The 25290-nt window shown below is 42.2% G+C and overlaps 1 protein-coding gene across 4 annotated transcripts; it reads left to right on the forward strand.

Moving 5' to 3' along the window:
- Positions 1–140: 140 nt before the first annotated feature.
- On the forward strand, positions 141–24793 carry LOC108311412 (phosphatidylcholine transfer protein). Of its 4 annotated transcripts, none has more exons than XM_017538817.1 (6): positions 141–382; positions 15106–15223; positions 18578–18657; positions 21166–21337; positions 22233–22300; positions 23518–24793. In XM_017538817.1, the coding sequence occupies exons 1-6, from the start codon at positions 242–244 to the stop codon at positions 23581–23583; spliced, it is 645 nt and encodes a 214-aa protein (XP_017394306.1). In that variant the 5' UTR covers positions 141–241; the 3' UTR covers positions 23584–24793. The 4 variants fall into 4 exon arrangements, with proteins under 4 accessions (XP_017394306.1, XP_017394308.1, XP_017394309.1 ...); XM_017538819.2 differs by having other exon boundaries at positions 142–382; positions 15109–15223; XM_017538820.1 differs by having other exon boundaries at positions 243–614.
- Positions 24794–25290: the final 497 nt, after the last annotated feature.

Below are 25290 nucleotides of genomic sequence, written 5' to 3' on the forward strand. Positions count from 1 at the left end.
CTTCCTTTCCCACACCAAGTCCAACTTTTCTCCTTTTACCTCTTATCTGTCCTCCTCGCCCCTTGCTCAGCCCGCCCACTTTTCTAGGCCCGCCCCTCCAGGCCGCGCCTCCTGCCTAGGCCCCGCCTCCTCCTCAGTTTCCTGCCAATGACGCTGGGGCCGCCCCGTCGCCCCGCCCCGAGGCCCACACCGAGCGTGTCCGCGGCCTGTCCTCCTGGCGGAGGAGCCTGGACTGGGAAGGATGGAGCTGGCCGCGGGGAGCTTCTCGGAGGAGCAGTTCCGGGAGGCCTGCGCCGAGCTCCAGCAGCCCGCTCTGGCCGGGGCCGACTGGCAGCTGCTGGTGGAGACCTCGGGCATCAGCATCTACCGGCTGCTGGACCAGGTAGCAGCCGACCCGCTGGAGGACCGCAGGGCCTGGAGTGCGACGGGGTCAACCTCCCCGCTGGGAGTGCGGGGCGGCAGTCGCTGACGGGACAGGGGCGGGTCTTCTCCGGCGCAGTGAGGAGCTCCGCCCCGCCCCGGCTCAGGCTCTGGAGCTAGGGCAGGGGCGGTGCCTCCAAGTGAGTGCCTCGTGCAGATCCAGGGGAGCTGGAGTCATCGGAGTTCAGCCTCAGGTCAGGCCCCACGGGGGAAGTAGTTAGTTCGAAGTTAATGACAATTGAAACGTGGGTCAGCTGGTTCCTAGGCCTGCGCACGTGCCTACAAGGGACGTTGATCCTCAATCTCCATTGCGTGCCAGTGGCATCGTGGGGGCTTGGGGGGATCATAGGGCTTGGATAGAGGACGAAATGATACAACTTTTAGGGACTGCATGTGCAGGTGGTCAGTGTCGGGGGTTGCCAAGAAGAGCCCTACTATTTTAGTGACTCGTTTCTTTTGGTTGTTGCCCCTTCTTTCTAAGTGGCACTTAATGAGTCCGAAGCTTCAGGCAGGAGGAGTAACAGGATTGGTTATGTAGGAGGAACAGGATTGGTTATTAAGGTCTTTGGAACCAGGTAGCCATCCAGGTGAAAGGCATTGTCCCTGAGGCCTGTCATTCAAAGCTTGTCATCAGTTGGTTTGTGCAATAGTCGCAGCATGGCAAGTAGGTTACAAGTTGCCCGCAGGTAATGTGGGTGAAATTGAAGTTTCCTGATATAGGACCAGGGCATTATAGTGTTCGAGCTAGGAGGATACCTCGTGCTCACCTGGTTAAACCCTGTGTTTCATAGATGGAAGCAGCAGCCCTCAAGGGTGAAGTCACTCCTGAAAGGGTCCAGATGAGTGAATAGCACAGGTGGGATTGCAGGGTCCATGATCTTGTGAATGTCAAACATGTGGTTGCTTTTTTAGGCATTTGCATTTGTGTTTACATCAAATATAGTATTTTTATATTTTAAAACAGAAAACAAACGTTTGCAATATTTACAATTTGGTCATCTGTTAAAAAGGAATGAAAACTCTGCCAACCTCCCTGCAGGGTTGTTAGGAGGTTTAAATCCAATTTGTCAAGATATGTGTGAAAATCTGATAGTGTAGATGACTACAATGCATACCTCTCCCAGGGAAGAATTATCCAGTCCCAAACTATAATATTGCCAAAGTTGAGAAACCCTACTCTAAACAAATGGAGAATATAGGTATTGTGAAGAAATTTCCTGTCTAAATACGTACATATTTGCTTTGGAGGCAGTCCATCCCTCCCCAGTTAGTGGGATATAAAACATGCTACTTTGAATACTTACAAATTGGTTGGGCTAGGCTTTTCATAATCCAGAACACAGCAGATACTGCAGGTGGATAAACTGCCTTATTTACTTTTTTTCAATATACAGATGTTATATCTTGATGGATTACTCACTCAACAAACTCTGAATACTTGCTGAGTGCTAGGACCTTTGGGTATAACAAGATAACCAAGAAGCTTACAGTATAGAACAGGAAGAATTAATTTCTTAGGGTAACTTTAAAAGGTACCTCAGTTTGAAAATTGACGTATTTTCAGACAGTATTTTCTTTAATTTTTATTTTTGAGAGATGGGGCCTTGCTATGTTGCCCAGGTTGGTCTTGAACTCCTGGGCTCAAGGGATCCTCCTGCCTCAGCCCTCAGCCTCCCAAAGTGCTGGGATTACAGGGATGAGCTACCACACCCAGCCAGACAAAATCTTTTTATCTTCTCTGCTATTCCATTTTCCTTACCAGCTACATCAAGGCATTGGTCAAGTTTTGTTGATTCAACTGCTCAGACATATCTAGCATCTGGCTTATTTCCTCCCATTTTCTTTCCTTTATCTTTGCTACTTTCAGCACCCCTCACTTGGAATTGCAGTGACCTCTTAACTAGTTTCTTTGCTTACCACCTCTCTGCTCCTGTCTATCAAACATCTGAGAAGCTGTGATCTTATCACTACCATTTCAGTGACCTATCGATTGCAGAAATTGTAATAATCATCTTTTAATAACTAACATTTATTGCATGCTTTCTTAAAATCCCAAGTGCTAAGTATTTTGCAAGTACTGATTTACTCAATCCCTGCATCAACCCTATGATACTGTACTATGATGGTTACCTTTTTACCTAAATGGAAATGAATGCATAGAAAAGTTAAATTGGTTGCTCAAGATTCCAGCTGAGATCCAAGCCCAACTGTCTGCCTCCAGTCCTGTGCCTTCAACATGCTCCTGCTTTGCCTCTCCAAAGAGAAGGCAAATGCTGTGTGGTGGCTACACCGAATTAACTTGGTCTCGCCTCACATTTCCATCACTCCCTCCCATAACTTGTCCATGGACCTGACCTCTTCTCTAACCAGACCAGACCACTGTGCCATCTTCCCTGTGTACAAACAAGGCAGTTGAGATCCAGGGAAAGTCAGTGGCATATGCAAGGGACATGGCTAAGAAGTGGTGAATGAAACTGGGATTTAGATCCAAGTCCATCTGCCCATGAAGCCCCTACTCTTTCCCCAAGCCACACACCCTCTTTCTCTAATAAAGCTTCCCACATGTGGGGTGGACCATCTTAGGAAGGTGAGGTCCTCATTAATGGAGGTACAGTACTGTGTGGGAGAAAAAAACTCAAACTGTGTTTTTTTTTTCATTGTCTCAACATCGCCAACCACAGTTAGCACAGAAGACTCCTGTGGCCAAATGCCTGAGGATTTCTCCCCAAACACCAAGTAAGCAGTCAGTTTTGCGGTGGACATGAGCTAGGTGTCCTCTAGTTCAGTGTTGACACTATCTACCCAGAAGTAGTGTCAGATCCCATAGGTTGAGGTCCCAGTTCCACAGATTAACCCCCTCTCCCCTGCCACTTGCAATGCCACTTGAAAGCCCCAGGTTGTTTTACTTGTGTGTCTGATGAACTGGCTATAAATAGGGGATCCCACAACCCCCTCCTTGAATTCAATTAATTTACTAGAGAGGCTGACAGAACTCAGGGAAACACTTGATTACGTTTACTGGTTTACTATAAAGGATATTGCAAAGGATTCAGATGCATGGGATGAGGTATGGGGAAAGGGGCTCGGACCTTTGGTTCCTTGGATGCGCCACCCTTCAGGAACCTCCATGAGTTCAGCTATCCAGAAACCCTGAACCCCATCTTCTTGGGCCTTTTATGGAAACTTCATTGGCTGGGCATGATTGAAGAATGGACAACAGCACTGAAATGTGACTGAATGAAAAGGATCTGAGCTCATATTAATAGACTGACTGGGGAAACCCAAGAAAGCCTGTCCAGATTCTTCTGGCCTTTCCATACAGCATTCCTTCTTCCAGGGTGTGGGGGAGGACCCTCTATGGAATGAAGGTGTTATGACTCTTGACTCAACCCCTGAGGCCTAAAGTGCACCAAAATACAAAACACTGTAACAAGGGCTATGAGAGTTATGAACCAGAAACAGTGGACAGAAATGTGTGTGTGTGTGTGTATGTATGTGTATTGGCCGTACAGTACTGGAGTGTGTGTGTGGATGTGTGTGTATACACACATTCTAGTACTGTACATCCAATACATACCCCCCCACACACCCATATGTATACACACATATGTATATATAATGTATATTTATATACACACATATACATATACATGTATATGTATTTATTTTATATATATATAAATCTCATAATATCACAAGTACTGTATTCAGAAAGGAGACCAGAGACCATTTGTATATATACTTCATTCAGGCTTTATTGAGGCTCTGCAATGGGGCAGATGGAATGCTATGAATCTAAGAGTTGCTTCTCTGACGATTCTAGTGGCTTAGTTATGAAGTTATAGGCATTGGTTGGACTGATGGTCCTTTAAGGACGCGATTGTGCATAGTATGCTTTCCACTGTGTAGTATGAGCTGGTTGTGTTGACCCCTTGCTTTGCTTTCCACACTCAGCATAGAGGTGCCCAACCTAAGACCAAAGCTATGTGACTCCTTGGGGCTCTTGAACAGGATTTGAAAGAAGGATAGAGAAAAACAAAATTGTGACCATTATTTAAATGATGCTGTAACAAAGCTACTGTTATATGTTTTTAAAAGACTGAAACAAGAGTAGAGGCTCTTGAAGGCAATTTCAATGTAGCAAATTGTATTTTAAAATAAAAATAATATAACTGTCCTTTTTTTAGCTGACACAGATGATTCTGAATCTTGTTCTTGGACAAGAGGGCACTTTTGATGTACAGCATTTTGATAAATTTTTTGTTTTCTGTTTTTCTATTAAATCACAACATTTTGGATTGGAAAGTTTCTTCTAAACCATGCTGCCCAACACCATCTTTTTATTTCCTTTACTTCTTCTTTCTTTGCCTGCTGTTTCCTTCCTTTCTTCTCTTATTTCCCCTCCATGTTGTAATGATAATAACTTTATTTGATGCTGCAAATTACAAATGCTGTCACATAAGTTTTCATTTGCCCTTCTACACAGATATGGAAGATAGGCAAAAATGGGCCTACTTTACAAATGGAAATAAGATCCAGAGTTGTTGAGCAAGCCACATAAGACTTCATAACTAGTAACTAACATGAACGGTCTACTTTGATAAACTCAGTACCAAATACACAGCTTGCCTCAAAGCAAGAGCTGCGTCCTGTTTCTGGAAGCTAAAGCAAAACTAGACCAGGACTGCCATGGGTATTATGGGAAAAGCATGGATTTTGGAGTCAGATAGTCCTGTGTTAGAATCTCAGCTCTGTTCTAGTATCATTAGTTTATTCATTTGGGAGATATTCATCAACTGCCTCCCATATGCTACTGTCTTTGCAGACTGTGGGGATAGTGGTGAAGAAGGAGATGGTGCTGCTGCTTCAATGAATGAGCTTCTTGAACATGGTTCATATTCACTCATAGTGGAAAATGCTATAAAGTGCTTTAAAGAAAATGCTATTAAGAAAATGAAGTGAGATAAAGGGATAGAGAAATGGCATGGCAGGGTAGCTAGGGGTGATGTGATATGTTTTAGATAAGCGAGTCCAGAAAGCCCCTCTGTGGAGGCAGCAGTTAGCTGATTTGAATAATGCAAATAGCTGGAGGAGAAATGAATCCAGGAGTGTTTCTCAAAGTTCAAGCACATTGGAATCACTTGGGGGAGCTTTAAAAACAATTCCAAGCCCTACCCTAGGGATTCGGATTTAACTGGTCTAGGGTGGGGCTTGGGTGGTTCTTTTCATAGGCTCCCCCTTCACATAGGAGTTAATTATTTTGTCCTCTCTATGTTCATGTATGTTTGAAATCTTTCATAAGAAAATGGTTTTATACACACATGTATATGTGTTTATATATATGTGTGTGTGTGTGTGTGTGTGTGTATTATGAATGTGTATGTATATATAAGCTTCTTAGGAGATTCATATGAGCATGCTGGCTTTTAAGCCACTGAGGTTGAGGGAACACTGAGTGCTAGTCCCTGAGCCAGGCTGAACTTGCCTTGTTTTCCAGGAAGAGCCAGGAGGAGAGTGGAGCTGAGACTGAGGAGTGGCCAGGGGCCAGTCTCCACTTACTGGTCAGGTGATGTTGATCAGTTACCTTTTTATTTTGAAATCTCAGTTTCCTCATTTGCAAAACTGGGATAATACTTACCTTTCAGGGTTGTTGAGAGGATTGAATGAAATAATACATGGCAGAATGGTTCTCAAACTTGAGTGTGTATTAGAGTCTCAAACTTGAGTGTGCATTGATTGTGCATTTGGATATATATAGTACATATACACAGAAGCATGCATTGAGTGTGCATTAGAATATATATATATATACATGAACACATACATATACATATATGTGTGTGTGTATATATATACACACACATATACGTGTATATATATACACACAAGCATGTGTGTGTATATATACTCTAAAATTATATGTGTGTGTATATATATTCTGATCACACTCATCAATGAATGTAATCCATGTTCTCATCAATGAATATGTTCTATGTTCATGTATGTATGTATGTATGTATAGATAGACAGACAGATACTCTCTGTCTTTTTTTGTGCATTGTATTTCTAACCAGCTGCTGAGTGATGCTGAAGCTGCTGATCCAAGAACCACACTCTGAGAACCATTGGTGGATGGGGAGCAACTACCAAGCAGTTTTGACATTGAGAGCTAAAGTCAGAGGCAGGAGATGAGATGCAATGGAAATTGGAAGGCGAAAGTGAGACCAAAAAATGTCTTAAGACAAAAGTAACATCCATTTTAGGACTCCCTCTCCCTGATGTTTAAGTTAGTGGCCACTCGGGAGTAAATGTGGTCCCCTGAGCAATGCTGAGACGTTCCCCTGGGAGAAGGGCCATGGATCACTTGGAAAAGCTCTTCTATTGACCTGCAGACAGGCCTTGCAGGAACTTTGAGATTCGTTACTATGCCATTAACCACCGCAGCATGCCCATAGACAGTGTGAAACCAGCGCACAGAGGCTCACAGCTTCAATTTAGACAAAATAAATGTTGGACTGAAAAGCTCTGGCTGATGGCTTGACTTATTAAGTTTTTAAATCTAAATGCCTGGCACTGTGAGAAGGGACAGCCTCAATTGTGTTTTTGTCTTGAATGGGGCTTCTAATCAAAGAGTTTGGTGAGGAGCGGACAGTACTTTCCCAGGGACTGTTCTTTCCTGTGCTTTTGACCTACTAAAATACTCAAAGGCCAGCATGACTGGAAAACCTGAATTTGGGCAGACTGAGCTGAGAGAAACTTTGGCCTTTAGAGAGAAACACAGATTCAACTCACAGAAGAACAGATTTCGCTGTATAGATGAGAAATGCCTACTCCTATTTCCCTGGGTGGGATAATAATCCAGTTAGCATCATAAGCCACTTTACTTCAGGATTATAAAACTGTTCTGCTGCTTTCTCTCACCCTTCTGATTACCAGCAAGATTGATAGAATGGTTCTTGAGCCTTGGTCACTTATGGAGCTGAAACTTACCAGTGGGCAGGGCCCCCATGTCTTAAGGACACCCATCTGTAGCATTCTACTTCCCACTAGAGACCAAAGCCAGCTCCTTCTTTTCTGTCTCCCTTGAGTGTACAATTGGATAAATAAGTGAGAGCCTCAGTTTTCCCTCTCCTCAGTCCCCTCAGAATAAGCCTGTGGGTATGAGGCCACAGGAGAACGCTGGTCTCAAGATTCAGATTTGGTGGAAGGAGGAGAGAGGAAAGAGTAAGATGCCTCTCTTCTGTCTCCAGGTATAAGGTCACTGCATGGGGATTACAGGAGGTGACTATTAATAAAACAAAACACTGATATTTCATTTGGCCTTGGGAATCCTTTGAGAGGAGAGGTGACTTGTAGGGAAGAGCATAGGCATTCTGAATGCTTGGACATAATATCATACCAACATCTGTAGTCAACAAGCAGGCGAATCGGGGGCAATGCTGAATGGAGGTTCTTGTTTCCATAAATATGCCTTTTCTGGACACTTTGTAGAACATCTTTAGCCTCGTTTGCCTGTTTGAAAAGTGCATTTACTGATGGTCTATACCTCGTATCATTATTTGGATTAAGTAGGATAATCCATGTTAAAGCACTTGGGTCAGTGCCTGCCATTCAGTAAATACTCAGTAAATGTCAGCTACCAGTATTATTTTATCCAGCGATGTACAACCCGTAGGGATTCAACTTATCATATTTTCTTAGAGAGGTCTTAACTATCAACTGTCTGTCTTTGTAGAGTCTTGGCACATACTTCCCAGCAGCAGCTGCAGCTTTGACTTCTGCCATTAGAACTGCTTTACTTTGGTGAAAAATGCTTACTTTTCATACCATCTGAGTCTATTACTTGCCACAAAGTGGCTGGACTTGGACAGCATTTAGATAAATAGACTGGGGAGGCTTCCTGTCCCTCTGAGGAATGGAAATGAGCTCTTCTGTGAGAGGCAAAGGGAACTCAATGCACACTCATGAGTGCATTCACAGGATTTGAGAATCTGTGATTCATCAAGACTGCCTTGTAGTTAGTGGCATAAATTCAGATAAACACCATAAATTGCAGGGAATGGGTGGTGCCTTTCTTGAGGCCTCGTTGGGGGATGGGACCTCTACAGGCGATTACTCTTGTGTGGGGATTGCAAATGTCATTTGCAAACATTATGACATTTTGATGCCTCTCATATGTAAATGCATAGCATCTCTTTCAGAATTTATTCTGCTTGGGGAAAAATAAGTGAACTACTGGCAATAATATTTCTCAGAATACTTTAACCCTGTAAATATAATTGAAAATAAGTTGCACAGCTGTTTTTTCCACACATTTAAATCACCATTGGTAAGAAATATACCAATTTAGTGTTTAGACAAGTTGGCCGGAGTAATAACATCTCAACACTTAGTGATATCAGTAATGGATTTCCTGGCCATGCATTCCCCTGTCTCCAGCCTCCATTTCTTCATTTATAAGGTGGACCTAACGATGCTTACTTTACAGGATTATTGCAAGTATTTAGGACTAAGCATAGCCTGGCTTCGAGCAGGTACACTGTAGACACTGGTTTTCCTGAAAATTTTCATTATTGTCCTGAATCCTAGTTCTTTAATCTGGAAAAAGGAGATCATCTTACTTACCTTATTAATGAAATAACAACCTATCATGTGAATGTAAACCATATCTAATATTTACTAAGTACTTACTATGTGTACCACATAATAGAACTTTTGATGGGTTATCTAGTTTAATCCTCATTATCATTCCATGAAGTATAAACATATTAGACCCATTTTATAGGTTAATAGGTGAAGAGTTTAGACTCTATGAAGATGGTTACTCTGAGCTTATGCTACAACCACCACGCTGTCTTTTCTGATTAGCTTTTCTAGTTTATGAGACAGCGTTTGGAATAGTATATGGAAAAACTTGGCATTGTACCTTATCTGTTGAAAGTGATGATATTCATTGTTTCTCTATACCTGCCGTTCTCCTGGTTCTTTTCTGAACTGTTCAGAAGCTGCATCTAAAAAAATGCCCCTTCTGGCCCTTTGGAGGCTTGTTGAGCAAACACACCAGGCATAGGGACTCAGGGGAGCATCTCAGTGGGAGGTTTGGTCTGGGTGGCCTGGAGCAGGAGTACTGGCGTAGGTAAGGACTGGGTTCCCATCCAGGCTTTGCCACCACCAGCATCATCAGCAGCTGACTCTTGACAAGTCACTGACATCTTTTACACAGCTGGACTAAGGTCCCTTCCTGCTCTAAGATCCTACATGATGGGTCTTCTTTATCTTTATCATTAGCTTGTGGTCTGGAACAATGATTTGGGGATGACATGCAGAGAAAATACAGCTAAATAAGGAGACATTGTTAGGGAATAGAAGAGAATAGACTAGGAAATAGAAGGGGCCAGTGTTAAATGACACACCATCTCTCTGTTTGTCCTGTTACTAACTAGCTGCAGGACTCAGGCAAGTAAGTTGGCCTCTCTAAGCATCATTTCCTTCTGTAAAGGTGGAGATAACACTAGCTTTCCTATCTATATCACAGGACTATCTTAACTGTTACATGAAAGAATGAATATAAAACTTTGGAGAGTGGACCATGCTTAGAAAAACAATTACTAGTATTACTGAAATAATTTATAGCAGGTCAAAGGGATTAGAAAACTCCTTCAAATACAAAATACATGACTTTTGCAGTATTGCTAATAAATCACCAGGGGAAACAGAATCCAATCTGCAGACAACAAGAAGCCTCTGCTTGATTTCTTCTTGGGATCAAGATGTAGTGAATACCAGCAAGTCTTCATTCTATGAACTATAGCAGGTGTATATATATGTAAATATATATACCTACTGCCATTTTATTTATTTATATATATATATATATAAAATATACATATTTGCTAGTATTATATATAAAATATATAATTTATAAATGTTATATATAAAATTTGTTACATATATCATACTTATATATAATATTTATATATTTTATATATTTTTTAGTATATTTTTTTCTGAGTTACTTATTCAAAGGAGACAGTACTTTTTATAACATGGCATGTATGGTTTTATATGCCTCTGTACAAAAATAAATGTTATACCTCAATTTAATATCCTTTAAAATATCTGTAATCTTTTCTTTTCCTTGACAGTGCATTTTAGCAATGTTTATGTACTTCTGTGCTGTTTTAATGAACTTATGTATGATTATATTTCTTGGAAATATTTATAAGTCTTATCAGCACTATTCTGTCAGCCTACTTTTTTACCTTGATGTCAAATTTTTAAAAATAAATCTGGACTTAGTAAGGAGAGACTTGTATTCACATGGATTATTTCAAGAAGTTAGGGAAAGAAGTATTACAGTAGGAAAAGTGCTTTGCCCATAAGCTCTAAAGGCATCTTGGAAGTTGCAGAGCTGTTCTTTTATGAAGAGGTGTAAAGAACATTAGAAAGAACCCTATGCGGAGACGGGGAATGAAAGGATGGCATGATCGTATAGCAGGTCACGGTACACTCTGCCCTGAGCCCAGCTTGTTTTCAGGAGGGACTGTACGCTGGCTCAGGTTTAGGATGGGCCAAAGTTCAGGGGCCTGGAGGAAGGAGAAAAGTTCAACCAGTTGGGTTAACAAGCATTTTGCTCCGGTTGATCAGTGGGGGTGGGCAGCCTGGTTAATCATTAATAAGACAAAGAAAGGGACATTTGGAGGGTCTGTATCTGGCCTTGTCATAGGTAAACAGGGGCATCCATGAGTCTTATCTAAGTCCTGTGAGGAATGGTAGTGGATCTTTGCAGTATACCTTATGAAACACAAAAGGTGGGGGGATTTCTTAACCTTCACTGTGATCTAGGATGACAGGGTTCAAATAAAATTCAGCATTGTTGATAAGGACCGCTATGTCAATTAGGATTGTTTTTAGCTACAAGTAATAGAAAATTGGACAATCAATGACAAACAGAGGAATATTTTTCTCACCTAATAAATTGGTCAGAGATCTACCTATCAGTAGAGTTGCTGTCATTGGTTTAGCCATCAATCATGCCAGCAACCCTCTGAGTCTTTCTATTCTATTTCTCATTTTGATTGCCTCTTGGTCATAGGATAGTTCCAAACATCATGTCCACATTTAAAACACGGAGAAATCACATGGCTACCTCTAACTGCAGAGGACACCAGGGAAGTCATTAGCAGTTTACGTGTCCACAGGGGTTCTCTTAATAAGAAGGAGTGTTTACCACATCAAGTCTTATGTTTCTTTTGGCTCTTGTATTCTGTACATGATACTGACTAATCTCCACTACCAACATAATCCTTCTACTGTTTGAACTGTAGGAAACTAAATGTCTTATAACTGAAGCGTTAGAAAAGTATCCAATACATTTTAGTGTAGCTAAGGAAATTGAGCCACTGGTAGAGGTGGTTTTCTGGAGGAGCTTCAGGAAAAGCCAAGAATCTCTTGAGTAACCATATTTGGAGTCTTTTATTCAAATGTTAGTAAGCTTGAAAAAATAAAGCAGATATTGCAAAGGATTTATATTGCTAATTTTAAAGAGATATACACATTAGATCTTATAGTAGTAATAAAAACTTTGCCCAATTAGTTTTGTTTTTTCATATCAAATTGTTTGTATAAACAATGGTGCCCAATGCTGGTGAGATGCTCCTTTGGAACTGGTGAGAGCACACACTTGGTGCACATGTTCTGCAAGATTTGTAGAAAGTATAAAGTGCTTTAAAATATTAATCTACTTATCCTAAAATTTATATCTAAGGAAGCATTTCTATAAAAAATAGAATTCTGGACCAAGTATTCTACAAAAGCATAAATATTCTGAAATTTTTTTTTTCATAAAAATATTTAGAAACAGAACTACTTTTTGGAGAATAATTGATTTAGGTATGAAGTCTTCATAACCTCAGTATAATATTTATTTTAAAATAAGAATGCAAACTATTTATACCATATGATTTCCATTTGATAACATACAGATGTATTTATTTACTTAAAGGAAATATGTCAGACATTATCAGTAGATATTTGTGGATTACGGGGTTACATGTCACTTTTTAAAAATTCTTTTTGTCATTTCCATAATCTTTTTAACCACTTTATTTTATAAAATATGAAATAAAAATGAGTATTGTTGCTTAGATCCTTTTTAAAATGAAATAATGGATGAGAAAATGCTTTGATCCAAGCATTTGTACCAGGCTGTTCAGCACTTGAGCATTTTGTTGACGAAGTAGGGAAGGTGTTGCCGTGTTATTGAGCATTTTGCTCCTCTGGGGCTCTGGCACTGCTCAGTTCTGCCTCGAAGGGAATGTTTGAAGGAAATTGTCACAATAGTTCATTCTTTTGGATTCAGGCAAATCATGGTTGTTCTATTTTTCTCTTCCTCGAGAACTTTCTGTTCTTTTTTTCTGTGCCATATAACAGAATGGAAGTCACTAAGGGTTGTAACTACATTCTGGAGAAGAAGGGAACCAGTTTAAGGGAAGAGTGTGTCTTACTTTATGCAGATATCCAATGCTAAATTATTTAAAGGTTGGGGAGGTCATTATCTTAACACATAAGAATTCTTTTTACTTAGAATGTATAGAAAACGAGGCCTCAATATTCTTGAATAATTGCTAGTTGTCTCCTTCCAAAGCTTACTTATGAAAACGAGTGTGTATGAGTGTAACGTGTAGGTATGTGTAAATCCTAAGTTCTCGTGTGTGTGTGTGTGTGTGTGTGTGTGTGTGTGTGTGTGTATGTGTGTGTTTGTAGGAGGAGGCAAGAAAGATAAGATGTTTATACTCCTGACATTTCTCATCAGACCCTGAGGTCTGACCTTCTATTGGGGCATCCGTGGCATGGCACATAAGGGGTTCAGATAGACTAGTTTGATATTTGCTGATTGAAAATTAATGGTTTGAAGCCACATGCATTTAGAGCTGGACAATTCTTATGGATTCTATTTCAATTTTATGTTCATTTTTTGCCAGGTACTTTCACATACATCTGAGATTCCTAAGTCGGGAGGTATTTATCCCTAGGTTGTACCACAGGAGCCAGAAGTCCGTGAAAGCTTCAGGATCTCAAGAAAGATTCAACATGTTTACTCTTTGACTTCCCCTCAGTCCGTGGCATGGTGTTTAAGGAGAGGGAGCCATTCATGCATGATTAGCTAGTAACATGGCCTTAGCACACGGAAGCAAGAATTCATCCAAAAGTTCATTTTTGTTCATTTGTTTCTTTGCCTTTGTGTTGAAATTAATCTAAGAACCATTGCTTTAATTTTAACAATAGAGCCTTTAGGCAAGGCGAGGGTCAGGAATGGTAAGTTGCCACTGTACAGAGAGTGAAATGTGTGATGGGGCCAACTCTAGGACAGGACCCTCATGGACAAGCATGTGGCTTACCAGGAAAGCAAGGGAACTCCTTTGTACTTTGGAATCTAGAAAGGCCTTTTTCCAAACAAAAGGACCTTATATGATTTGAAGCAGATTTTGTTTTGTTTTTCATTTTTCAGTCTTTTATACAGAATCAAAAAGAAGTGGTTGTTGACAAATTATGTCTTGGAATTGATGAAACAATGTGTTGGGTTTCATTGTGCCACATGGCTATTTAAAATATAATCCCTCCCAAGAACTGTAGCTGCCTATGTGACACCCTTACTTGGATGCTTAATAAACATCTTAAATTCAACTGGTTCAAAAGAGAACTCTTAATTACCTCCAGAGCCCACCAATCACCACTTCTCCAAGTTTTTTCTATTTTAGAAGATGGTGTTCTCATCTGCCCAGCTTGGGTTGTAAGAGTTATCCTTGATTCTTTGCTTTCCCTTTCCCCACAATCTATCAGCAATTCGTTTCGACTTTACCTCCAAAATATATCCTTAAATCACTGACTTCTCCCCATCACTCGTGTTAACTTCCTGTTCAAATCACCATCATCTCTTATCTGAACTATTGCACTGGTCTCCTAACCCATCTCTTTGTTCCCTTATGGTCTATTTTCTACCACGCAGCAAGAATCATATTTTAAAAATTAATTTGATTGCATGTTTCTTAAACTGAATTTCGAATCAGATCTGGTCATCCCTCTTTTTAAAGACATCCATTAGTTTTCTATATCAATAAGAATGAAACCTTTACCTCGTACCCTGGCCTACAAAGTCCTTTGGGTCCAGCCCTCACAACCTCTCTGACTCTCAGCTCTTGCCACTCTCATTTTCATCCAGAGTTCTCCAGATCCCAGGTTCTTTAAAGTTGCCTCCCCATCAATCTGAGGACCATCCTTCTACCAGGAATGGGCTCTTCCTATCTTCCTATGGCTGACTTCTATTAACATTTGGAGCAAGATGCTCTGATAAATGTTAACCCTCCTGATCACCTGATTACATAGATGTCCTCCCCATCCCTGCTCCTGCAAGACATCATTTATCACACAACCCTTCTTACTCTATTTAAATTACCTGGATGTCACTTATAGCTATCTCTAGCACCAATGCCCACCTGAATTTAAGATCCCTGAGAGCAGGGCCTGCACCTGCTTTTTTTACGTTTGTGTCACCAAGACCACAGAGGACGTCAGTGTTTGGTGTGGCACGAACCCCATCATCAGCTGCTTTTCATATGACGTGGAATTCAGCTTTCTCTCAACTTGGGAACCAATAGACATTTCTACCTGTTCCATTTTTTATAGCAGACTGGACTTTATGAGTATAAAATCTTTGGTGTTCTGGAGGACTGCTCACCAACTTTACTGGCAGATGTCTATATGGACTTAAACTACAGAAAACAGTGGGACCAGTACGTTAAAGGTAAGTGATGCTTTTTTTTTTTCTTTTTAATCATTAGAAAGTAGATCTATTCTGACTAGGTGCAGTGATTCATGCCTGTAATCCTAGCACTTCGGGAGGCTGAAGCAGGCAGATCACTTGAAGCCAGGAGTTTGAGACCAGCCTGACCAACATGGTGAAATCTTGTTTTAACTAAAAATACAAAACTTAGCTGGGCATGGTGGTGCATGCCTATAGTTCCAGCTACTCAGGAGGCTGAGGCATTAAGAATTGCTTGATCCTGAGAGGTGGAGGTTGCAGTGAGCCAAGACTGCACTTCAACCTGGGCAACAGAGGGAGACTCTGTCCCCCCCCCCAAAAAAAGGATAATCTACTTTTATTTATTCTCGCCAGTAGAAAAAATAAATTTAACTTCTACTATCTAGTGCTTCCTATTAAATTTTGGCACAAAAACACTTCAAATGTGGGACTGAAATGTACTTTTGCTCCCACATGGACTTGCTCATTATATAGTCTGAAATCCTCCCCACAGTTTGCTCTTGGGACTCCTTTGCCCCAAGAACAAATTTTTAAGTTGTGTGATCATCCCGTGTATCTAGGTTGTCATGGAAAGTTTCTTGGAGGAGGTGGGGTCCAAATTTTGGTTTGAGAGTTGAATTAAAATTTTCCAAACAGGTAAGAACACACGTATCTGAGGTGAAGAGAGTTGAGTGGATGACTGGTTAATAGCATTCTAAGCCCAGGGATCAGCATTAGTAAAGTCAGGACAGCAGGAAGCAATATGTTCAATAACCACCAGCAGTTTGCTGGTGTTGGGTTGGTTGGAGTAAGAGAACCTATTCTAGGTCTTCTACTACTGTTTGTACTAGTTCTACTACTACTACTGATAGTACTAGTGCTGCTAGTGCTAGTAGAACTAGCTAATAGAACTAGTACTAGCAGTACTCAAAGAGCTAGAATAGGTTCTTCTACTACTACGTGAACTAGGGCAGATGTTGGGTCGAGATCCTCCAGGGCCTAGCATGGGGACCAGGCTACGCATCTTCGATTTTGCCCCTTGAGTGATACAGTTATGAAAGACATTACACAGGGAATTCTCTTGCCACTTAGAGCTGGGGTAGCCTCTGCCAACCCAGTCATAGTGGAATGGAGCTATGGAACTAGACAAAGGCACATAAAGCCTTTAGTCGAGACTCTTGGTTGCAAGTAACAGAAAGCCAACTAAAGAACGTGTAGGAAGAGGAAAAGGAGTTTATTAGTTCATGGCATTGAAGATAGTCCGGGGGCTTCTAGCTTTGAGGACAGCTGCAACAGGGAGCTTAAATAATTTCATCAGGATTCTTTCTTTCTCCATCTCTAAACTCTGTATTCTTCTGTGTTAACCTAATTTCTATGCAGATTCTTATGTCATGGCCAAGATGTCCACCAGAAGATCCAGGCTTACATTCTAACCATACAAATAGCCCCAGTGGAAAGAGAATTCTACTTTTCTAGGGATGGCAGCCAGATGCTAGGATTGGCTCTTGTCAGCTCAGCTTGGACTTTGTGCTTATTTTCTGTGGACATTCATCATGGTTTTGGGTAACTTAGTGTTTTCAAATACGCTTCCTATTTAGGGGGCAGTGGGATGCTTACCTATCCAAGGGAACAGCCAGACACTGTCTTTCCAGGTCTTCCTTGCAGCCAAGATACAGTCATGTGACATAGACTCTGCCAATAAGACCCACATGCGGCTTCAGTTTGGAAAAGAGCCATGTGAGGAAGCAAGCAGCATGGAAGAGCTATTTTTCAGTGACCAGTGAAGGCATCTAACTTTAGGCAAAACAACTGCTGAGCCTCTGATGTTTGCTCCCCAACATCAACATCTTTCACTCTGGGTTCTGATCCAGTGGAAGCAGCAGCTAGGCTTTGCTGGAACAATCTTGAGGCTGTAGATCTCACTCTGGTCCATCTGAGAGCTTTACTAGATCACTTTTTGCTCTCAACTTGCTAGAGTGACAAATGACGACTCTGGCCAGATCTGCCATCCCTGAATTAGTCACCATGGCCATGTCTTGCTCATTTACCCAGCCCTGAAATTACTCCATTCAGTCTTGCTGAAACCAAGTAGCTGAGAAGTAGGGAAAGGGTGATGCCTTGAAGGAAACTTGAGATACCCAAGGGGGAATCAATGCTGAGCATGCAAAAGCAACAGATGTCCACTTCTCCCTTTCCTTTAAGGGCTGTCATCATCCTCCTGTGACATTACTTGGTTGGCAAGCTCCTTAATCTGCAATCTATTTCTAATAGATTTTCTCTCAAAAGCTAAATTGTCCCTCCTTAGCATCTCCTCAAAGGACTGTGGGCTCCTTCTCTAACTGGAGGTACAAAGAAGCTTACTGCAACGGCCTGGGGACAGAGAGTAGTGTGCATGTCATTAAATTTCTTTGCTATCTCCCTCCAAGGATTGGCTGCTGTTTGCACATAATAGTAAGATGGAAGGAATAATAGGGAAATTTGGCCACCCTAGCTGTGACATGGCATATAGAAATGTGGGAGACAAGAAAGAAACTTGGGGTAAGCCACAGTTCTGCTGCTCTCTAACTATTTAAGAAGGACGTTGCCCATTCTGGAACCTTCATTTCCCACCTATGAATGTGCTAGACTGGGTGACTCAGTTCCAGGCTAGCTGTAATGGGTCAAGGAATCCTAAAGGGAAATAAAAGGGCTCAGAAGCAAAACTATTGGTACTCTAGTGACATCTGGTGGCTATCCTGATTTTAAAATCTCTGACTTCTTCAAGGTCTGATTTTCATTGCATTCTATCAAGAATATTGGTTATGCCATACAATAGACAAGATTTGTTGGCCTCTGTTATTTGTGCCGAATTTTTCTATACACTAAACTTTGTCCCTGGGCAATAGGCTTTCAGTGGAAATTAATCGGTTTGATATTTTTCTAGAATTCTATACCTTATTAGTTAGTGGTTTAATCATACCCTAAGAAGTCATCTTTTTTTTTTTTTTTTTCTTGTGATGTGGTGTCATTCTGTCATCCAGGGTGTAGTGCAGTGGTGCACTCATGGCTTGGATCACTGCAGCCTTGACCTCCCAGGCTTAGACGGTCCTCCTACCTCAGCCTCCAGAGTAGCTGGGATTGCAGGCATGCACCACCTGGCATGCCTGGCTGATTTGTTTTGTATTTTTTGTATAGACAGAGTTTCACCATATTGCCCAGTCTGGTCCTGAACTCCTGAACTCAAGTGATCCACTTGCCTTGGCCTCAAAAAGTGCTGGGATTATAGGCATGAGCCACCGTGCTTGGTCTAAGAGATCATCTTATTAGTTGTAGCTAAAAAGGCTTCCAGATGCATTAACTTCTCTTGCTTTCCTTTAGAACTCTATGAACAAGAATGCAACAGAGAGACTGTAGTCTACTGGGAAGTGAAGTACCCTTTTCCCATGTCCAACAGAGATGTATCCTTTCCACAAGGTACTAATTCCCCGGCCCTCTAAGGGTTTCTGTGTTCCTCAGCTGTAGTCTATTGCAGAGAGGTAGAGCTGGTTTCTCAGCAGGCATGGATAACATTTTCTCTGATTCTTGCAGCATTTGCTAAAGATGTTGCTTCTTGTGTGGTGTTTGGAGATCTCAGAGTGTGATTTCTGAGCCTGACCACATGGAGTGTCTATAATTACGGTCACTGGAGAGCAGCTCATACTTTCCTATGAAGTTTCCTTAGGCCTTGAAATTGTCGGGTCACAGAATTGGGGACCTGAAAGGAACTTTTTATAGAGTGCTTGATACAGCTCCCTCAGCCTACAGAGGAGAAAGGAGCTCCCAGAGAGGTGAGATGACAGAAGCACACAGGTGGTTAGTGGCAAGGTGGGTACCGAACCGAGGCCCCTGCATTTCCAGCTTTGTCCACCACCCCCATCTCAATTGACCCCACCGCAATCCTTCCTGGATTGTTGGCTCTGGACATTGACCATAAGTTTCTTCCCCTCAATATCCTTGTTTATGAAATGAAGCAGTTGAATGAAATGCAGGGAGGCTTGGCTGGCACTATAAGGTTTTCAGAACCCCCTTAGGACTAAGGTTGGGGGCTGGGATGGAATTTTGGGGGGTGAGTAGGATGGAGGTAGGATAACTCCTAGATAAGATTTTGACTCCTTCACCATCCTCTTCAATCCTAGCAGCCAGGTGTTTCACAGATTCAGTTTCCATGTAAGATCCTTTTAGCAAACGATCTCATGGAGTTAAAAAAAAAGTTTGGAAGCCACTGAATCAGCACTTCAAAGGTGTTCTGCCAAATTTTAATCACTGTATCAAGGTAATTCTTTCTCAGTGGAGTATCAGGTGATATCTTTCACATAAGCTGAGAAAGTTGGGGGAGAGAGTGCGGCAATATTTGCTGCAAGGAAAAAGTAAAAGTTTAGGAGAAAGGAAAGCAGAGCCAAAGCAATGTCATCTCTTCCCTGAAACATTTAAGAACTTTACTCATCAGTAGATAAGAGCATGGAGCAATAGACTGTCCAGTGGGAGGGTGGGACAACAGTGGGTGCTGTCAAGACACTGAGGTGGGGCTGGGCGTGGTGGCTCACGCCTGTAATCCCAGCACTTTGGGAGGCTGAAGTGGGCAGATCACTTGATGTCAGAGCTCGAGATCAGCCTGGCCAACATGAAGAAACCCCGTCTCTTCTAAAAATACAAAAAAACAATTAGCTGGACATGGTGAGCACCTGTAATCCCAACTACTCCAGAGGCTGAGGTGGGAGGATAGCTTGAACCTGGGAGGCAGAGGTTGCAGTGAGCCGAGATCGTGTCACTGCACTCCAGCTTGGGTGACAGAGCAAAACTCCGTCTCAAAAAAAAAAAAAGACACTGAGGTGGGTGGGGGCTTAGACGGTTGCTGGGTTATAGTAATTGTGTTGTGCATAGTGACTTTTTGATTATTTTAGGCTTTTGATTCCTTTGAGTGCAAAACGCAAAATTCTGTTGTATGAAAGTGTAACTAACAAACTACATATCTGAGCTCTGTCCAGCTATGAACTTCTAAGTTTTGGAGCCAGATCTGAGATAAAAATTCAGGTTGCATCACTTCAGCTGGGATGTGGCATTTTTGGCAAGGTTTTTTTTTACCTCTCTGAACCCCACTTTTGTCATCTGTAGAATGGGGATACTCATACCAAACTCACAGGGTCTGTGTAAGGATTGAAATTTAAGCTGTATGTCAAGTGCATGATGTTACATGATAAGAGCTCGATAAGTAGTGATTTCTGTTGTTTCATAGACGTTCATTATTCACCCTAGAACAGTGTTGTAGACGTGAGGGGTTCTTCTGTCAAGGCTGATGGACATGAAATGGCTTTGTTATTCTTGGTGAACTAGTGTTAGTCCAGAGAGGACGTATGCCTACAAAATATTCAGTTAGTCTCATGTCTTTCTATGGTCATTAGCTGTGACATTGCTTGACCGTTTTCTAGGCATAGAGGTCAGTAACTAGAGCACTGGGTGAGGCCCGAACCAAGAGGAATGGCACCGTTGTCTACTGAGTGCTTATTCTGCCTGAGTCTTTCTCTAATGCCCCCACCAAGCCTGTCTGGAAGGCAGTGTTACTCCCTTTCTTACACAGGGAATCTGAGTCTCAGCAAGGCTGCATAGGCAATCTAGGATCACACAGCGGTTCCTCTGTCATCTAGTGCCTTCCTGGAGAAAGGAAAAGTGGTTTCCTCACATAATTAAAAGCATGAAGGGATGACTGACAGGTAAGTAATGCATGCTCTCTGGTGAGAACACTAGGTGGTGTGAGGCACCATCTTGCAGGGCAGGTAGGGAGACAGGGCAGGTAAGTGAACTCGCAGTAGAAGGGAGCAAATGCCAAGTGGGAGGCACAGAATCACCTCCCTTTTCTTCCAGCTTGTGGCACTTTCCTTCTGTCTGTCTGCTATGCTGGCGTTGGTGTCTTGCCTTGACCGGCCACACAGTATGTCTATCTCCGACAGCGGCGAGACCTGGATGTGGAAGGGCGGAAGATCCATGTGGTCCTGGCCCAGAGCACCTCTGTGCCTCAGCTTGGTGAGAGGTCTGGGGTGATCCGGGTAAAGCAATACAAGCAGAGCCTGGCGATCGAGAGTGATGGCAAGAAAGGGAGCAAAGGTAAAACCCATGGTGCCTGTCAGTGCACCCAGCCAGGGGTCCCCACGGGAGGGCCAGGCTGATGGAAGGGCGTGTCAAGTACATGAAGCATATCCCTGAAGGTCAGAGGACAGGCACAGGTGCAGAGCAGACCAGGATCGGCACCTAGAGAGAGCCTCATTCCACCCTGACAGACTTGAGTAGAGCATGAGGATGATGTTTAACTCTGACCCAGTCTATTTTCTCCAGATGGTATTGTCCAGATGAAACCGGACCATTAAAAGTAAACCAGAGAGTTTAGATACTCACTTCCAGCTGGTCCTGTGGATGCATACGCTGGGCCTAAGGGTAGGCAAGGAGGCTGGCAGGTCTGTCTTGGAGGCCTCAGTTCCGGCTCAGTACAAACTGAGAGACTCAAAACTGCCCAGCTCAAGTTTCAGTTCCCAGGGAGGAGAGTTGCAGAGAGTGGGGCGTGAGGCCACCTGCTCTACCAGAATGAGTGTGGCCTTGCATCCTAGGCAGAAGTCTGAGCTATAGTTAGATGGTCACCTTGAATATGTCACCTAATTTTTGTGAGTCTCTCTTTCATCATTTATAAAATGGGATTAATTTTGCCATCTCCTTAGGATTGCTAGGGTAATTGCATGAGAGGCCATATCCACGTGTCCAGCACTTGCCTGGTATTTAATAAATAGCAGCAAATCGTGCCTGTGGCTCTGTTTTCAAAAGTGCCTATATTTAAGTATGCCGTAAGGGAAGTCCCTGGAGAGAAATCCATCTGAATTATGTGCTACCTCCCTCTGCAGTTCCTGAGCTTGAACATGAAGATGTAGAGTTTGCACAGTTTTGTTGCTATATTTTTCGGTTTTTTTTTTTTTTTTTTTTTTTTTTTATTGTCCTTTCTTTCCCTCTCTAGTTTTCATGTATTACTTTGATAACCCGGGTGGCCAAATTCCGTCCTGGCTCATTAACTGGGCTGCCAAGGTGAGATCCCAGGAGGTGGGGCAGGGGGTGGGGAGTGTGTTTGACAAATGTTGACTTAGCCCACGGGGCTGTCAGGCTGAAGAGACACATTGTCTCAGGCGTAATGAGGCTCTTTTATGAAGAGTTTGGTTGAGTGACTCTGGCTGGGGCTGGGATTGCCCACATCCAAGACGGAGACCAGGACAAAAGACAAAGAATTGTCAGCTTGGAATGCCAGCCTCTCCCTGCTTGTGCCCCAAGACGCCACCAGAATCACTCTCTGGAACCTCCGGACAATAGTGTGCTCCGAGAAGGGACAATAGTGCCTTTGGAGCCTATATTCCTCTGCTTATGGGAGAATAAGACTGACCTGGCTTGGAGACAACCAGATGTGTCCAAGCCATTGTTGTTGCTTTTTTTTTTTTTTTTTCCTGTAAGGGAGGGAACTGTGGTAATAGTTTGTATCACCAGAGACCGCCCAGGAGCCTGGCATTATGGGGACCATCAGCCTGCTTTGCACAACATCTACCTACTAGAGAGCTCAGCAGATTCCTTGGGAGAGTGAAAAAGCATCAGCTTTGGAGTCAAACAGATGCAATTTTGAATCCTGACTCTCCACTGACTGTCTTGCTTTATTTAAGGAAGCCACACATTTCTTCCTTTCTAAAAATGCAGATAGATATCTTCTACTGCATAGAGGAGGAGTAAATAAGACAATATTTAGGAAAAGTTTTGCCCAATGCTCAACATTAACTAAATAATGATATATCCTACTCCTTGGTCCCCAGTCCTTACAGTTTTCTAATTCTGTAAAGCAAGTCCTTTCTCTCATTTCTTTGGAGGAATACAGCAATCCAGCCTAAGCTCATTGCTTGTGTTTTTTCTTTCTTTCTCTCTTTCTCCCTCTCTGTATCTCTTTCTCTTTCTTTCTTTCTCTCTTTCTTTCTTTCTCTCTTTTTTTGAGAAACACTGTTTCAGAAATATATTTGCTTTTTCCTAGAAAAAGCTAACATATAAGGCAATGCCTTGCAAGAGAAGTTCCTGTGGACTGGTCTTACTTTTGTCCTGGGTCTTACTTTTTGTCATAACTTGTAACAACATTCTGTTGAAATCCAGTAAGGGGGCCTATTCATTTTTATTAGTCCTAAAGCCAACATTGTTTATCTTCTACCACATCCCAAGGAATCAAGAGTGACCACTGTGAAGACATAGAAATGACAGTCTCATTTCCCTTGCAGAATGGAGTTCCTAACTTCTTGAAAGACATGGCAAGAGCCTGTCAGAACTACCTCAAGAAAACCTAAGAGAAAGAATTGGGAACATTGCATCCATGGGATGACATCTCCGGAGGGGCCACCACCCACTGCTGCTCAGCCTTCCTCTCGTGTTTCCATCTTCAGAGGCTTACACACTCTACTATGTCCTTCCTAAGCATGTTTGCCTGACAGGCAGCCCGCTCGCCTGCTTCCCTTCTCATTCCCCGCATCCTGGGGTGGGCTGCCTTCTTCCATAATTCAATATGGGGCAGATTAGGGAAATCTTTGCTTGCTTACTATTAGGAAGAGAAGTCCTCAGTAGGGAACACAATCATTCCATTGTGCCATTTTATGGGGATGGGTGGGCAGAGGGACACAACAAAATGTAAGAATAACTATTTGGGGAGGCTGGCTTCTTTGCAGAATGTGATTTTTTCCAACTCAGGATGGGCTGCTGGAAGTGGCGTTCCATTCAGAGCTGACTTTCAGTGCACCCATACTGGATGACATGTGCCAATGGCCTTATGCTTTGTGGAGCTGGTTAGGCTGGGATTTGAGGTGATAATCCAGTAAGTCTTTCCTCGTTCTTACTTGTGGAGGATCAGTAGCTGTTATGATGCTAGACCAGTTGGAGAAGTATCACAGGCCTGACTGGACACATAATGTGACAACCACTTTTTCCTTATCACCCATGTCTTTTTTTCTTTCTCTCTCTCTTCCTTATGTCACTGGGGAAAGCCTGCCTATACCTCTCCAGCTTTGCATTTTACTGGAAACTGAGGCATCAAGGTGTGTGGCAGCTAGCAAAAGCAGAGATGCTTTGTGCATAGCCTTGTGAAAAAGTGCTTCTATGCAATAAAATGAATTTTCCTTCTAGAATATTTAGAAATATAGAAGGGATAACAGTTCACAGCCAGGTGACATTTAATTGGTGGCTTAATGACTCTGCACCTTTTTCTCAGGAATTCTGCCTAAGTCGTCTGCCTTTTCTACCACCAGAAAGACTTTTAGTTTTCTATGTTTTCTCCTGAATTTTGGTAGGATAAGATATTTCTAGAGTCAAAGGCACAGCCTTGATGTCCTCAGGGAAAAATTTTAATCACTGTGTGTAATGACACTGAACCTTGATTAATAACAGAGAAATTCAGGATGTAAAGCCACAGAAATGGATTTATTAATGTGGGATACCTCAGACTGTTTTCTCTCTGGGAAGAAAAGTGTGTTCTATAATGAGTAAATACAGAGTGGTTGTTACTTGTCCTGTGTACTGCTTCCTTCCTACCTTCTCCCTTTTGTGATAATGCATCAGTTAGATCTCCTTTATTTGCCAATTATATTCAGCCTAACTTGTGGACTTGAACATAAAACCTAATTCTGGGCTTACTTATATGCAAGGTCAGACGTAGGTAGCTTCAGGTATGGACCAATACAGGTGCTCGAACTGAGATTAGAGTTCAAATCTTTGAGGTATCTTTGGTATTGGTCTGCATTTGCTGGTAGGATTGCTGCTAACAGCAATAGGTAGGTTGGCATCTTCCTAGGCTCATGCCAAGCAAAACAAAAAAGACAATGTTTCTTTCTCATAGAACCTGCACTATTCCGTAACTTAGAGTCCCACTAAACCGTATGCTTATCTATGCCCTGCTCATTACAGTCATCTGGATAGAATTACACAAGTAAGTGAATGTCTCATAACATTATCATTAAAATATCATTATCAGTAATGTTGCTGGAATCTATTCCAGATAAACTAAA

The sequence above is a fragment of the Cebus imitator genome, unplaced genomic scaffold (assembly GCF_001604975.1).
Source record: "Cebus imitator isolate Cc_AM_T3 unplaced genomic scaffold, Cebus_imitator-1.0 Scaffold115, whole genome shotgun sequence".
NCBI classification, from domain to species: Eukaryota; Metazoa; Chordata; class Mammalia; order Primates; family Cebidae; genus Cebus; species Cebus imitator.